Below are 15,412 nucleotides of genomic sequence, written 5' to 3' on the forward strand. Positions count from 1 at the left end.
TCCCTAGCAACCGCCCCTCCCTGGCAACCACGTCCCAAGCAACCACCTCCCTAGCAACCGCCGCTCCCTGGCAACCACGTCCCGAGCAACCGCCCCTCCCTGGCAACCACGTCACGAGCAACCACCTCCCTAGCAACCGCCGCTCCCTGGCAACCACGTCCCGAGCTACCGCCCCTCCCTGGAAACCACGTCATGAGCAACCACCTCCCTAGCAACTGCCCCTCCCTGGCAACCACGTCCCGAGCAACCACCTCCCTAGCAACCGCCCCTCCCTGGCAACCACGTCACGAGCAACTGCCCCTCCCTGGCAACCACGTCATGAGCAACCACCTCCCTAGCAACCGCCCCTCCCTGGCAACCACGTCCCGAGCAACTGCCCCTCCCTGGCAACCACGTCACGAGCAACCACCTCCCTAGCAACCGCCCCTCCCTGGCAACCACGTCCCGAGCAACCGCCCCTCCCTGGCAACCACATCCCGAGCAACCACCTCCCTAGCAACCGCCCCTCCCTGGCAACCACGTCCCGAGCAACCACCTCCCTAGCAACCGCTCCTCCCTGGCAACCACTCCCGAGCAACCGCCCCTCCCTGGCAACCACGTCCCGAGCAACCACCTCCCTAGCAACCGCCCCTCCCTGGCAACCACATCCCAAGCAACCACCTCCTTAGCAACCGCCCCTCCCTGGCAACTGTGTCCCCAGCAGCCACCTCCCTAGCAACCGCCCCTCCCTGGCTACCACGTCCCAAGCAACCACCACCCTAGCAACCGCCCCTTCCTGGCAACCACGTCCCGAGCAACCATGTAGGAGACAGACATGTTAAGAGTCTCTGGGTTAGGCTAAAAGGAGTAGAAAAAGCAAGGGTGATGTCATGGTAGGGATCTACTACAGGTGGAAGAGGTGGTGTGGCGCAGTGGGGATGCTGTCTGTCTTGTAACCCAGTGCTCTCTCCTGGCTGTGTTGTTTGATTCACTCCACATGTGTATTGGCCCAGACACCTGGTACCAGAATAAGCAGATAAGAAGGAAGGGAAAGACAAAGAAAGAGCGACGGGGATGGCCGCCTGGCTGGGGGGTAGGGCCTGGGAGCTGGGTCAGTCTCAGCTGGGCTAGGAAAAGGGAGGATGTTTTTAGACCAAGGAAGGGGGTGAAGCCCCTTCCCCCCAAGAGGACTAAGGCTCTGCCCTGGCTCCTATGTCAGCATCGAGCCTGTGCTGGGCTGTATCTCTGAGAAGCAATAAATCTTCTATTCTACTGGCTGGTGGCGTCACATCTGGCTGCAGATGAAGGTGCAAGGTCGGGGGCCCCCGACGCGCCATCACAGGTGAATGAGGCTTTTTTTAAACAACTCACAAAATCAACCAAAGCGCAGAATTTGGTAGTGATGGGGGACGTCAGCTATCCAGACATGTGTTGGGAACATGACACAGCGGGGCACAGACTGTCCAGTAAGTTCTTGGACTGCATTGGAGACAACTTTTTATTTCAGAAGGTTGAAAGAGCTATTAGGGAGGAAGCTGTTCTAGATTTGATTTTAACAAACAGGGAGGAACTGATTCAGAATTTGAATGTGGAAGGCAGCTTGGGTGAAAGTGATCATGAAATCATAGAGTTCATGATTCTAAGGAAGAGTAGAAGGCAAAATAGAGACCATGGATTTCAGGAAGGCAGATTTTAGTAAGCTCAGAGAGCTGATAGGTAAGGTCCCATGGGAAGCAAGACTAAGGGGAAAAACAATTGAAGAGAGTTGGCAGTTTTTCAAAGGGACATTATTAAGGGCCCAAAAGCAAGCTATTCCACTGAGTAGGAAAGATAGAAAGTATGGCAAAAGACCTCCTTGGCTTAACCAGGAGATCTTGCATATATAAAAATTGGAACCTGGGATAAATTACAAAGGATGAATATAGGCAAACATATAGGAATAATATAGGAATGCAGGGGCAAGATTAGAAAGGCAAAGGCACAAAATGAGCTCAACCTAGCTACAGATATAAAAGGAAAAAAGAAGACATTCTATAAATATATTAGAAGCAAGAGGAAGACCAAGGAGAGGGTAGGCCCATTGCTCAGTGAGGCAGGAGAAACAGTAACAGGAAACTTGGAAATGGCAGAGATGCTTAATGACTTCTTTGTTTCGGTCTTCTCCAAGAAGTCTGATGATGAAGGAAGGGCTAACATAGTGAATGCTAGTGGGAAGGGCGTAGGTTTAGAAGATAAAATAAAAAAAGAACAAGTTAAAAATTACTTAGAAAAGTTAGATGCCTGCAAGTCACCAGGGCCTGATGAAATGCAGCCTAGAATACTCCAGGAGCTGATAGAGGAGGTATCTGAGCCTTTAGCTATCATCTTTGAAAAAAGATCATTTTTTGAAAGAAAGGGAAATAAGAACAACCCAGGAAACTACAGGCCAGTCAGTTTAACTTCTGTGCCAGGAAAGATAATGGAGCAAATAACTAAGGAATTCATCTGCAAACACCTGGAAGATAATAAGGTGATAGGGAACAGCCAGCATGGATTTGTAACGAACAAATCATGTCAGACCAATCTGATAGCTTTCTTTGACAGGATAACGAGTCTCGTGGAGAAGCAGTGGACGTGGTATACTAAAACTTTAGTAAGGCATTTGATATGGTCTCGCATGATCTTCTTATCAATAAACTGGGCAAATAAAACTTAGATGGGGTTACTATAAAATGGGTACATAACTGTCTGGACAACCGTACTCAGAGAGTAGTTATTAATGGTTCACAATCCTGCTGGAAGCTGCATAACAAGTGGGGTTCCACAGGGGTCTGTTCACTATCTTCATCAGCGATTTAGATATTGGCATAGAGAGGACGCTTATTAAGTTTGCAGATGATCCCAAGCTGGGAGGGGTTGCGACTGCTCTGGAGGATGGGTCAGAATTCAAAATGACCTGGACAAATTGGAGAAATGGTCTGAAGTAAATAGGATGAAATTTAATAAGGACAAATGCAAAGCGCTCTGCTTACGAAGGAACAATCAGTCTCACACATTGTGACATAGTGAGCATGCGGTACACTCTGGTTGGGCAGGCTGGGCATTCACTGGTCGCTGTGCTTGGGCTGTGGGTGACCCCTACTGGCCTGCGTCTGTAAGCAATGCCCAGCGGGGGTCGCCCTGAGGGGCCTCATGTCACGTAGACCATGGCCCAACCAGTTCTCACCTGAGCAGGAAAGAACAAAGAAATGGTAGGGTTTGGAGAAGGGTCAGTCTTGGCTGGGAAACATGAAGAGAAGGGACTGAGCCAAGTGCTGGGGGTTCAGGAGCCTGTATACCCCTGCCCTAAGGCTGCCTGGCCCTGACTCCTACGTCCACATCGCGCCTAGGCTGGGCTGTATCCTGGAGAAGCAATAAACCCCCTCTACTCTACTGGCTGGTGGAGTCTCCTCTTGCTGCAGACGGGGTGCAGGGTCGGGGGATACCCTACGCATCGTCACACACACACAGCATGGGAAGCGACTGTCTGGGAAGGAGTACGGCAGAAAGGGATCTAGGGGTCAGAGTGGACCACGAGCTAAATATGAGTCAACAGTGTGATGCTGTTGAAAAAAAAGCCAACATGATTCTGGGATGCATTAACAGGTGTATTGTGAGCAAGACACGAGAAGTCATTCTTCCGCTCTACTCTGCACTGATTAGGCCTCAGTTGGAGTACTGTGTCCAGTTCTGGGCACCACATTTTAAGAGAGAGGTGGAGAAATTGGAGAAGGTCCAGAGAAGAGCAACAAGAATGATGAAAGGTCTAGAGAAGATGACCTATGAAGGAAGGCTGAAAGAACTGGGCTTGTTTAGTTTGGAAAGGAGAAGACTGAGAGGGGACATGATAGCGGTTATCGGGTATCTAAAAGGGTGTCACAAGGAGGAGGGAGAAAACTTGTTCTCCTTAGACTCTGAGGATACAACAAGAAGCAATGGGCTTAAACTGCAGCAAGGGAGGTTTAGGTTGGACATTAGGAAAAACGTCCTACCTGTCAGAGTGGTGAAACACTGGAATAAATTGCCCAGGGAGGTTGTGGAATCCCGATCACAGGAGATATTTAAGAACAGGTTAGATGGACATCTATCAGGGATGGGTTCTGCTGTGAGGGCAGGGGACTGGACTCGATGATGACCTCTTGAGGTCCCTTCCAGTTCTAGTGTTCTAGGAGTCTATGAAAATGTGTTTAAGTCCATCAGAAGCAGGAAGCTGCTAAACAACCAGCAGGGCCCTTGGACGATCGAGATGCTAAAGGAGCCCTCAAAGACGAAGGAAACTAAATGAATTCTTTGCTTCAATCTTCGTGGCTGAGGATATTGGGGAGATTCCCAAACCTGAACCATTCCTGGTAGGTGACAAATCTGAGGCATTGTCCCAGACTGAGGTGTCACTAGAGGAGGTGTTGGAACAAAGTGATAAACTGAACAGTAACAAGTCACTGGGTCCAGATGGCATTCACCTAAGAGTTCTGAAAGAATCCAATGGGAAATTGCGGAACTATTATCTGTGGTTTGTAACCTGTCCTTTAAATCAGCTTCTGACCCAACGACTGGAAGGTAGCTAATGTGAGGCCAATATTTAAAAAGGGCTCTAGAGGTGATCCTGGCAATTACAGATGTCAGTACCAGGCAAATTAATTGAAAGTATAGTAAAAAATAAAATTGTCAGACACATAAATGAACATAATTTGCTGGTCAACATGGTTTCTGCAAAGGGAAATCCTGCCTTACTAATCTGTTAGAGTTCTTTGAGGGGTCAACAAACATGTGGCCAAGGTGGATCCAGTGGCTATAGTGTACTTAGGTTTCCAGAAAGCCTTTGACAAGGTCCCTCACCAAAGGCTCTTATGCAAAGTCAGTTGTCATGGGAGAAGAGGGAAGGGCCTTTCATGGGTTGGTAACTGGTTAAAAGACAGGAAACAAAGGGGAGGAAGAAATGGGCAGTTTTCCACGCGGAGAGAGATAACAAGTGGGGTCCCTCAGGGGTCTGTCCTGGGACCCATCTGTGACATTGTGGGGATTTTGTCCCATCTTGGAGCCCATGGGCTCACGCTGGTGCCGTATTCACTGGTTGCTTTGTTGTGTGTGCGATTCCTGCTGTCCTGTGTTGCTCTGCTGTGCCTTTGTGAGTGTGTGAGGTGCCCAGCAGGGGCTGGGGTCTCTGGGCAAGGACTCCTGGGCTAGGTCTGTACTGCTTCCTTCTTGCACAAAAGCCTATGCAAATGAAGAGCAGATTAGCATATTGTTGCACTTTGTTTGCATAATTAATTAGGGGCCATTTTTGCTCAACAGGCTTTCAGGCAAAAAGGAGCTGTGTAGATGACTCCTTTTTGTGCAAAAAAGCCCTCTTGTGCAAGAGCCGTTCTTCCTCATTTTTTCAGGAAGAATGGCTCCTTTTTGTGCAAAAGCCTCTTGCGCAAAAACGGCCCCTAATTAATTATGCAAATGAAGCACAGCAATATGCTAATCCATGCTTCATTTGCATAGGCTTTGCGCAAGAAGGAAGCAGTATAGACGTAGCCCTGGGGGAGGCACGTGGGGGATGGCCCAGGCCAGCCTGGCACCTGAGCCGGGGGCAGGATTCAGGCTGGTGACCCTTGGCCCGGGAAGCTGAACAAAGCAGGAAGCTGGTGGCCTGGGGGCAGTGGGCAGTGGCTGGGGGTGTGAATGAGCATTCACCTGGCTGGGGGAGGGGAGCCGAGCTGGCCTGGAGGCTGCACCTGGCTCCTGTAACAACAAGTCTGGGCTGCACTGTGACCCTGGGAACCAATAAACCTTCAGTTCTACCTGCCGCCTGAGAGGTGGGGGCAGGGCCTGGTGAGTCTCCCACACTCCTTGCCACCAGCCTATTCAATGTATTTATAAGTGATCTGGAGAAAGGGAGAAACAGGGAGGTGGCAACATCTGCAGACAACACCGAACTGCTCAAGGGAGTTAAGACCGAAGCAGCCTGGGAAGAGCTTCCAAAAGATCTCGCCAAACTAAATGACTGGGCAACAAAATGGCAAATGAAATGTAAAGTGGATAAACATAAAGTAACGCCCACTGGAAAATAATCCCAACTATCCATGCAAGATGACGGGGACTAATTTGGCTCCAGCTACTCAAGAGAGAGATCTTGGCGTCACTGTGGAGAGCTCTCTGAAAACATCCGCTCAGTGCACAGCAGCAGCCAGAAAAGCAAACCGAATGTAAGGAGTCATTAAAAAGGGATAGAGAATAAGACAGAGAACATCGTATTGCCTCCATATAAAACCATGGGACACCCTCCTCTTGAATATTGCATACACCTCAAAAAAGATCTATTGGCATTGGAAAAGGTTCAGAAAAGGGCAACTAAAATGCTGAGGGGTTTGGAACGGGTCCCATGTGAAGAGAGGCTAAAGAGACCGGGACTGTTCATCTTAGAAAAGAGGAGACTGAGGGGGATATGACAGAGGTCTATAAAATCATGACAGGTGTCGAAAAAGTGAATAAGGAAAAGTTATTTACTTATTCCCATAATGTAAGAACTAGGGGAACCAAATGAAATTAATAGGCAGCAAGTTTAAAACAAACTAAAGGAAGTTTTTCTTCACTCAGTGCACAGTCAACCTGTGGAACTCCTTGCCAGAGGATGTGGTGAAGGCCAGGACTTTAAGAGAGTTCAAAAAGAGCTAGCTGGATTCATGGAGGTTAGGTCCATTAATGACTAATAGCCAGGATGGGTAGAATGGTGTTCCTGGCCCCTGTTTGTCTATAAATGGGTGACAGGGGAGAGATCCTGTAAGGATTCCCTGTTGTGATCCCTCTGTCTGGGGCATCTGGCATTGGCCGCTGTCGGCAGACAGGAAACTGGACTAGATGGACCTTTGGTCTGACCCAGCCTGGCCTCTCTTACGTTCATATCCCTCCCCAGGAACCACGCCAGCAACTGCCCCTCCCTGGCAACCACACTAGCCACCAGCTTTCCCAGCAACCAACCCAACAGCTGCATTTCCACACACACACACCCCCCCAACCTCCAGCAACTGCATCTTCCTAGTTACCTACTCAGGCAACCACTCAGGGCAACCACATCTCCTTGGTAACCACTCTCTGACAACTGCATTGTCCCCAGCAACCACCCTGGCAACCATGTCCCCCTAGCAACCTCCCTCTGGTAACACACTGCTCCTGCCAATCACCCCAGCAATCTCCCTGACAACCACCCTCAGCAACTGCTCCTTGGTAACGAGCTGCTCCTGCCAGCGCCCTGTAGCGTCCCCCGGGCAGGCCCTGGGCTGAGCTGCAGGAGGTGTGTGGCGGCCTGGGCCCTGCAGCACTGGGCTGGGGAGTCTGGCCAGTCTCCGGTAACTTCTTGGGCGGGGAAGCAGGACAAAGCAGGAGATGGGGCTGCCCACTGGGCTGAGACCATTTGCTGGGTTTTGACTGCCTTAGGGAGAAGGGAGTCTAGCTGGCCTGGGGGCCAGGAAGGGGGGGCCCAGGGCCCTGGCTCTGAGACCCCCCCACCAGTCCCCGGTCTGGGATGGGCTGGGCTGGGGGGCAAGAGCCCTGGCTCTGAGACCCCCCCCCCCCGTCCCTGGGCTGGGATGGGCTGGGGGGCAGGAGCAGGAGCCCTGGCTCTGAGACCTCCCCCCACGTCCCCGGGCTGGGATGGGCTGGGGGGCAGGAGCCCTAGCTCTGAGACCCCACCCCGTCCCCGGGCTGGGCTGGGCTGGGGGGCAGGAGCCCTGGCTCTGAGACCTACCCCCCTGTCCCCGGGCTGGGCTGGGCTGGGCTGGGGGGCAGGAGCCCTGGCTCTGAGACCCCCCCGTCCCCGGGCTGGGCTGGGCTGGGGGGCAGGAGCCCTGGCTCTGAGACCCCCCCTGTCCCCGGGCTGGGCTGGGCTGGGGGGCAGGAGCCCTGGCTCTGAGACCCCCCCCCCGTCCCCGGGCTGGGCTGGGCTGGGCTGGGGGGCAGGAGCCCTGGCTCTGAGACCCCCCCCGTCCCCGGGCTGGGCTGGGCTGGGGGGCAGGAGCCCTGGCTCTGAGACCCCCCCATTCCCGGGCTGGGCTGGGCTGGGCCGGCTGCTCCTGGCTCCTGTAACACGTCTGGGGTGCGCTGTGTCCCTGGGATCCAACAAACCTTCTCTTCTACCTGCCGCCTGAGAGTCCCCTCTGGCTGTGGGTGGGGGACAGGGCCCGGGGACCCCCACACTCCGTGACATACCCCCAGCAGCCGTGTTCCTCCGACAATGCCCCAGGCTACTGTGTCTGCCTGGCAATAGCCCTCAGAGATCATGTTGCCCTGGCAAGCACTGCTCTAGGGACCCTGCCAACCCCTGCCCCACACACACCCGCATCTCCCCGCCCAACATCTGTGGTGTTGGGCCCGAAAATCAGCAGGTCAGGCAAGCCCAGGCCTCACAGGCTGTTTTACGGCCCCGTCGCTCCTGACCAAAGGGCACTGCTGCCTGGTTTCAGCATTTCCAGCGCCCCCCCCCCCCCCCGCCCCATCTGTGCTGCTGCCAACCCCGACCGCAGGGGCTGTGTGTGGGGGGAGAACTTGGGGTTCTCGGAGCCAGGCACCAGGGCAGAAAGCAGTCCCCTCCCCCACTTCTCCAGTGCAGCTGCAAAGGTGTTTACACCAACCCGGCGGCCCCCAGGGAGGTGCCAGGAAGCGGGCAGGCTGCGCAGACATTTGCAGGGCGGAGGACACAGGATATGTGGGGCTCGGGCTGCCGGGGGTCTGGCTTGGAGCCGGGCAGTCCAGGACTGGAGCTTTCTGTTCGGGAACCAACGGAGCCAACCGAACTGGGGGGTTCTAACCCAGAGGGGATGTCGATTGTCACGTCATGTCAAGCGGGTCCCTACGCCAGCGTGGGCAGCACAAGGTGGAGGGGCTTGTGGGGCGTGGGCTGCCCTAGTCACAGGCGGGACACCCCAGGGCCCTCAGGCCTGCCCCTCCAATCCGAGAGTCCCCTGCCGTGGAGCCCTGTGCCCCTTCCCCACAGCTGCAGGGCCCCGGCGGCCCCCAGGGACTCTGCTGAGAACGTCACGGTCCAGGGCCCGGCGCGCCACAGCCACGCAGGCCTGCTGGAAATCGCGGGCTCTGGGCCTGCCCCCCGGCGCCGCAGGGCCTTGAGCTGGGCGCAGGCCATGGCACCCGCGCTGCGCTGCTTGCTGCTGCTGGGCTGCGCAGGGGCGGCCAGGATCGGGGCCCTCCCGCCGCAGAGGGAGCCAGCCAGACGGGTCAATGCCACAGGTAGAGGCTCTGGGGGGAGCCCCAGGGGAGCTGCAGGGGTGCGTGGGGAGGCCGTCGCGCTGGACCAGGCTGAGAGGGAGCAGCCGCAGGATCCGGCCGTGGCAGGGCTGAGGGCCGGTGGCTGGGCGTTCCCCACTGATGAGTCTCTCCCTCTCCCCACCAGAGTCAGAGGCTGCTGTGCTTCCCTGTGTGCATGGGGCTCCCCCTGCTCCACTCTCCTGGCTCTGGGAGGGCCCGGGGGGCCATAGGCTGCTGAGCCTGAACGTGAGCCTGGGGGAGCGGCCGCCCCGCACTGGGACAGGCATCGGGGCCTGGGGGGCCCTGGTGCTGCCCAATGTCTCCCCCGCGGACGCAGGCGTCTACAGCTGCCAGTGGGCCCAGGGCAGCGCGAGGAGCGTGCTGCTCAATGTTCCAGGGAGCCGTGAGTCCGGGGCACCAGGGGCTGCTATGGGGGGGCTGGGGGAGACCCGGAGCGGGGGGCCTGTGGACCTGGGGGTGGGGCTGGGCTGGGGACAGAGGGTGTTTTGGGGCGTGTTGGGGGGCAGTGCCAGTGGGGCGGCGTGACAGACTCCCAGACCCTCGCTGTGCCGAGTGGCCCTGGCAGCTCCCCCACCCGGTGAAGGGGCTGCTCTCGCTCTCCTAGGACCGCAGCTGTACCCCCTCGCCCCGGGAGCGATGCCCAGCCTGCAGTGACCCCCCCGCCCGGGCCAGGCCGGTCTCAGCACAGCATGGCTGGGTCTGCCCCACCCCCAGGGGCTATGGGGAGCCTCACGCTGTCCTGCCATCCCGGCTGTTCCCCTGGGGCCCTGTGTGATGTAGTGTGTGTACCTCAGAGCCCCCCCACACCTTTGCAGCTCTCTCTGCATGCAGGGGAGGCCAGGCAGGACTCACTGGGGAAGTGTGTCCGTGTCTCCCCCCTTGGCTCTGGGAGCAGGACAGCGCAGGGCGGGGCTGCCTGGGGGCTGAGGGAGGAGCTGCTGGGGGTTGGGGCGCTTGGGCGGAGGGAGGCATGCAGGGAGCAGACTAGTCCAGGCCAGGGGGTCCAGGGGCCTGTGAACCCCTCCCCCAGAGGACTAGGCTCTGCCCTGGCTCCGGGGGCCACGTGGGGCCCGTGCTGCGCTGCCTCTGAGAAGCAAGAACCCTTCCACCCTACGGCCTGACAGTCACACCCGGCTGGGGCCGGGGTCCCCGACGCGCCGACACACCCTGCTCCGCTCTCCCTGGCCAAGCCCAGCTGCTAGGCCGCTCGCCCATTCAGCCTCCGCTCGGCCAGGCCACTTTGCACACAGCCCCTGGAAAGGGGGAAGGGGCCTCGGGGCATTCTGCAGGCCCTGAGTCGCGTGTTAGCCCGTGCCTGGTGCACGGGGACCCCAGGGCCCACCAGTTGCCCTCTGACCCCCCACGGCTCCGTTTGCCCCAGGCCCCCTCTCATCTCGGTCTAGAATTCAGCTGCTGGGGTCAGGGGCCAGCACCCGCTGCTCTGCCTCGGCTTCTGCACCTTGGGACAAGGCCTCAGCCTCCTCCCCTTCCGGAGACGCTACGTCCCCTGCAGCCAGTTCCCCAGCCCAGCCCCAGCAACGTCCCATGTGGGCGTAGCCTCACTCCGGGCACCCCGAGGGTCAGCGTTGCCCGGGGCACTGCCTGGCCTGCCAAGCCTTCACACCTGCCCGACTGCCCCTTAGACCTGCCCTCATCCTCGGCCCGCTCCGACAAGCGGCTCCTGGCCTCCCCCACGGGTCAGAGGGGCCTGAGCCCAGGGATGGATCAGATGGCGTCTGGCAAGGAGGGGAGCCCACTCCTGCAGCCCCTGCCCAGGAGCCGGCGCCGGGGGTGCTCCCTCCAAAGGGGCAGACAGCTCTGGAGAGCCTCGTTCAGACGGTTCCCCCGGCTCCCTCCCACCAAGACGTCTTGTACCTTTTTGCCAGCGCAGTAATTACACCCCTGGTCCCAGGGAGGGGCTGCCAGCTGCGGACTTGTGGGCACCCCCCTGGATGGCTCCGACCCCCACGTGCTGTTCACAGGCGTGTCTGCTGGACCCGCACAACTCAGGCCTTGGGAGTTTGGAGGGCAGATGTCCCCCAGCGGCTTCAGTCCAACCCAATTATTCACCGCCTCTGCGGGAGCAGCCCCGCACACACAGCCCGCAGCAGAGGGGTGACTCTCCTTGAGAGAGACACCCGGGGTCTCTCTTACCCCCGCGTCTTCCCCTGTGTGCTGCAGGTCCATTCGCATGCACGCTGCCAGGCCTGCTTGCGCTGGCCATGCTCCCCCACCCTACACTGTCCCTTTGGGCTCTAGCGCGGGGTAACAGGGCCAGGGGAGCGCCCGCGCTGGCCGGCTGTGCATGTGTTCTTAGACCCCTTGGCGGTTCTCAACTCAGCCCTCCAGCCAAGCTGTGAACCAGACCTGTGAGCCTGCCACAGTGTACAGTGTCCCTGGGCCTGTCTCCAGCGCCGGTACGGGGCCATCCCCGGGAGACACTGTCATCCTGCAGCTCTCTGGACAGGCTCAGTCCTCAGCCAGTCCCCACACCCAGCCAGGAGCAATCCCTGCTAGCAGCCTGGTTTTGACTCCTCTAGGCACACGGTGCAATCTCCTCCAGCGCCAAGCAGCAACTTGCTGCTTCGCCACGGGGCTGCAGCTCCTTTTCTATGGCCTTTCTGGTTCCTGACTGGCAGTTCCAGCACTCCCTCTGATTGGCTGCATCCTCACAACCTCTGCTTTCCTGAGGCAGGTGTGGCAGGATGTGACGACACTGCACCCTGTTCCGGAACCGGATGTGACGGCCAGTAGAATAGAAGGGTGTGACGGTGTGTTGGGGTCCCCCGCCTCCTGCACCCCCGAAAGGGCACGAACAGACTCCCCCAGCCGGTAGAACAGAGGGGGTTTATTGCCTCTCCAGGATACAGCACAGCACAGATGTCATCTGGTTACAGGGCAGGCCTAGGATGCCTCAGCCCCCCTTAATATGGGGGGGTCCGGCTTCTAAACCCCCCAGCCTGTTGCTGAGGCTGCTTCCTCCATGCTCCCAGACAGAAACTAACTAACTCTCCTCCAGCCCTGCCCGCCCCGGCCAGGGCAGCATCCACCTTTGTTCCTCTCCATGGGGGGTAGCTGGTCGGACAGGTTGAGAGATCCCTTTGCATAATGCCCCATCCCTGTCCTTCTGGGCTGTGGTACCGGCGGCAGCCAGGGGGGTTACCCCAGAGCCAGCATAGAAAGCAGCCCAATACCCCCACTACGTCACAGAAGGGTTATTGGTTCTCAGAGACACAGCGCAGCACGGGCCCCACGTGGCCCCCGGAGCCTAGTCCTCTGGGGGGAGGGGTTCACAGGCCCCTGGACGCCGTGTCCTGGACTTAGTCAGCTCCCTTCATGCTTCCCCCAACCAAAACTAAAGCAACCCCCAGCAGCTGGTCCCTGAGCCCCTAGGCAGCCCCGCCCTGTGCTGTCCTGCTCCCAGACCCAAGGGAATCTTTTGTCACCTGGTCCCAGGGGGGAGACACAGACACACTTCCCCAGTGAGTCCTGCCTGGCCTCCCCTCTCATGCAGAGAGAGCTGCAAAGGGAGGAGGGGGCACTGAGGCGCGCACACACACACACACACACCAGCAGTGACTGTAACAGCACCCCCACTATGTCACACAGGACCCTGAGACCAACAGGGAGCAGTTGGGCCTTGTCCACCCCCTCACACATCCCTGACGGCCACAGGGTTGGGCTGGTAGGATCATAGAATCCCAGGGCTGGAAGAGACCTCAGAAGGTCCCCAAGGTAGGACCAATCCCAACTAAATCAACCCGGCCAGGGCTGTGTCAAGCTGAGACTTAAACACCTCTAGGGATGGAGACTCCACCCCCTCCCTAGGGAACCCCTCCCAGCACTTCCCACCCGCCTAGTGAAATAGGGAATCTCTCCTTGCAGTCCTCCCACAGGGACCAGGAACCGGCACTGCCCTGGGCAGCCAGGGGCCTCAGCGTCTCCAAGGAGGGATCCCAGTGCAGCTCCACCTGCAATTCCACTGCTGGGCTGGTGCTCATGGCCCCGGAGGGTTGTGCCTCAGTTTCCCTACCCTGGGCTGGAGGCTCTGGGCTGCCATTGTCTAGCCCTCCCCTCGGTGCTTCCCTTCCCCTCGCTGACTCTGGCTCCGGGTGAGGACCAGGGTATTCTCAGTGCTCTCTGGCCAGTCCTCCAGACCCATCAGCACCTCCGTGGGCAGCTGATCCTGCACCCCCACCTCTTTGGGCCCCTCCTTGGCCCCTACTTCAGGTGTATCCTCGTGACAGGTACCGTGACCAGGTCCAACACTCCCCTCAGAGTTAGGTAGGCATCAGGCACCATCACAGAGCGTCGGGGGGTCCCCACTCCTGCCCCCCACCTGCAGCTGGAGGGGACTCTCAGGCGGCAGGTAGAATGGAAGGTTTGTTGGCTCCCAGGGACGCAGCGGGATGGATGTGAGCACAGAGGCCAGGAACGGGAGCTTCCCTCCTCTCGGTGGGGGGGGGGTCCTGGGCCCTTCACCCCTAAGACCCTTCTCTCATCACAGCCCAGACGAGACTGACCCCTCGCCCCGGCCTGGGGCCGCCCGCCTGCCCTTTGTGTCTCTTCCGGGCCAGGAGCCGCTGTGTCCTGTGTCTGGCCCCACACGCGTTGGGCGAGTCGTGCCCAGCCTCTCCCCCCGTGCAGAGAGCGCTGGGAGGAGAGGAGGAAACTGAGGCACGCACCCAGCCAGTAACAGCCCCCCACTATGGCACAGCCTGCCCCTCCCTTCCAGAGCGCACCTGCTAGCGCCTGGTCCCGCACCCCCAGCCCTTGGCTCTGTCCACTCCAGGGGGCCCTGGGAGGCTCCAATCGCTCTCTAGGCTTATGCCCCCCCCCAGTGGAACCGGCCGGGCAGGTCACTGGGCCCCTCTCCTCCATCCTGTGCCCCCCCCACTGGAACCGGCCGGGCAGGTCACTGGGCCCCTCTCCTCCATCCTGTGCCCCCCCCACTGGAACCGGCCGGGCAGGTCACTGGGCCCCTCTCCTCCATCCTGTGTCCCCCCCACTGGAACCGGCCGGGCAGGTCACTGGGCCCCTCTCCTCCATCCTGTGCCCCCCCCCCACTGGAACCGGCCGGGCAGGTCACTGGGCCCCTCTCCTCCATCCTGTGGCCCCCCCCCCACACTGGAACCGGCCGGGCAGGTCACTGGGCCCCTCTCCTCCATCCTGTGTCCCCCCCCCACTGGAACCGGCCGGGCAGGTCACTGGGCCCCTCTCCTCCATCCTGTGCCCCCCCCACTGGAACCGGCCGGGCAGGTCACTGGGCCCCTCTCCTCCATCCTGTGCCCCCCCCACTGGAACCGGCCAGGCAGGTCACTGGGCCCCTCTCCTCCATCCTGTGCCCCCCCCCACTGGAACCGGCCGGGCAGGTCACTGGGCCCCTCTCCTCCATCCTATGCCCCCCCCCACTGGAACCGGCCGGGCAGGTCACTGGGCCCCTCTCCTCCATCCTGTGTCCCCCCCCACTGGAACCGGCCAGGCAGGTCACTGGGCCCCTCTCCTCCATCCTGTGTCCCCCCCCACTGGAACCGGCCGGGCAGGTCACTGGGCCCCTCTCCTACATCCTGTGTCCCCCCCACTGGAACCGGCCGGGCAGGTCACTGGGCCCCTCTCCTCCATCCTGTGCCCCCCCCCACTGGAACCGGCCGGGCAGGTCACTGGGCCCCTCTCCTACATCCTGTGCCCCCCCCACTGGAACCGGCCGGGCAGGTCACTGGGCCCCTCTCCTCCATCCTGTGCCCCCCCCACTGGAACCGGCCGGGCAGGTCACTGGGCCCCTCTCCTCCATCCTGTGTCCCCCCCCACTGGAACCGGCCGGGCAGGTCACTGGGCCCCTCTCCTACATCCTATGCCCCCCCCCACTGGAACCGGCCGGGCAGGTCACTGGGCCCCTCTCCTCCATCCTGTGCCCCCCCCCCACTGGAACCGGCCGGGCAGGTCACTGGGCCCCTCTCCTCCATCCTGTGTCCCCTCCACTGGAACCGGCCGGGCAGGTCACTGGGCCCCTCTCCTCCATCCTGTGTCCCCCCCCACTGGAACCGGCCGGGCAGGTCACTGGGCCCCTCTCCTCCATCCTGTGTCCCCCCCACTGGAACCGGCCGGGCAGGTCACTGGGCCCCTCTCCTCCATCCTGTGTCCCCCCCCACTG

At 59.4% G+C, this 15,412-nt stretch overlaps 1 protein-coding gene across 6 annotated transcripts in view; it reads left to right on the forward strand.

The window, feature by feature from the left end:
- The first annotated feature begins 8,714 nt into the window (after window positions 1-8,714).
- The window catches only part of LOC106731423 (B-lymphocyte antigen CD19), a 52,581-nt gene continuing 45,883 nt past the window's right edge, over window positions 8,715-15,412 (forward strand). For all 6 annotated transcript variants that reach the window (XM_075917733.1, XM_075917738.1, XM_075917737.1 and 3 more), the window contains exons 1-2: window positions 8,715-9,222; window positions 9,386-9,643. In XM_075917733.1, the coding sequence (XP_075773848.1) occupies window positions 8,796-9,222; window positions 9,386-9,643 (685 nt within the window). In that variant the 5' untranslated portion in view covers window positions 8,715-8,795. The remainder of the gene's footprint in view (window positions 9,223-9,385; window positions 9,644-15,412) is intronic.

Source organism: Pelodiscus sinensis, unplaced genomic scaffold (assembly GCF_049634645.1).
Source record: "Pelodiscus sinensis isolate JC-2024 unplaced genomic scaffold, ASM4963464v1 ctg139, whole genome shotgun sequence".
Lineage (NCBI taxonomy): Eukaryota > Metazoa > Chordata > Testudines > Trionychidae > Pelodiscus > Pelodiscus sinensis.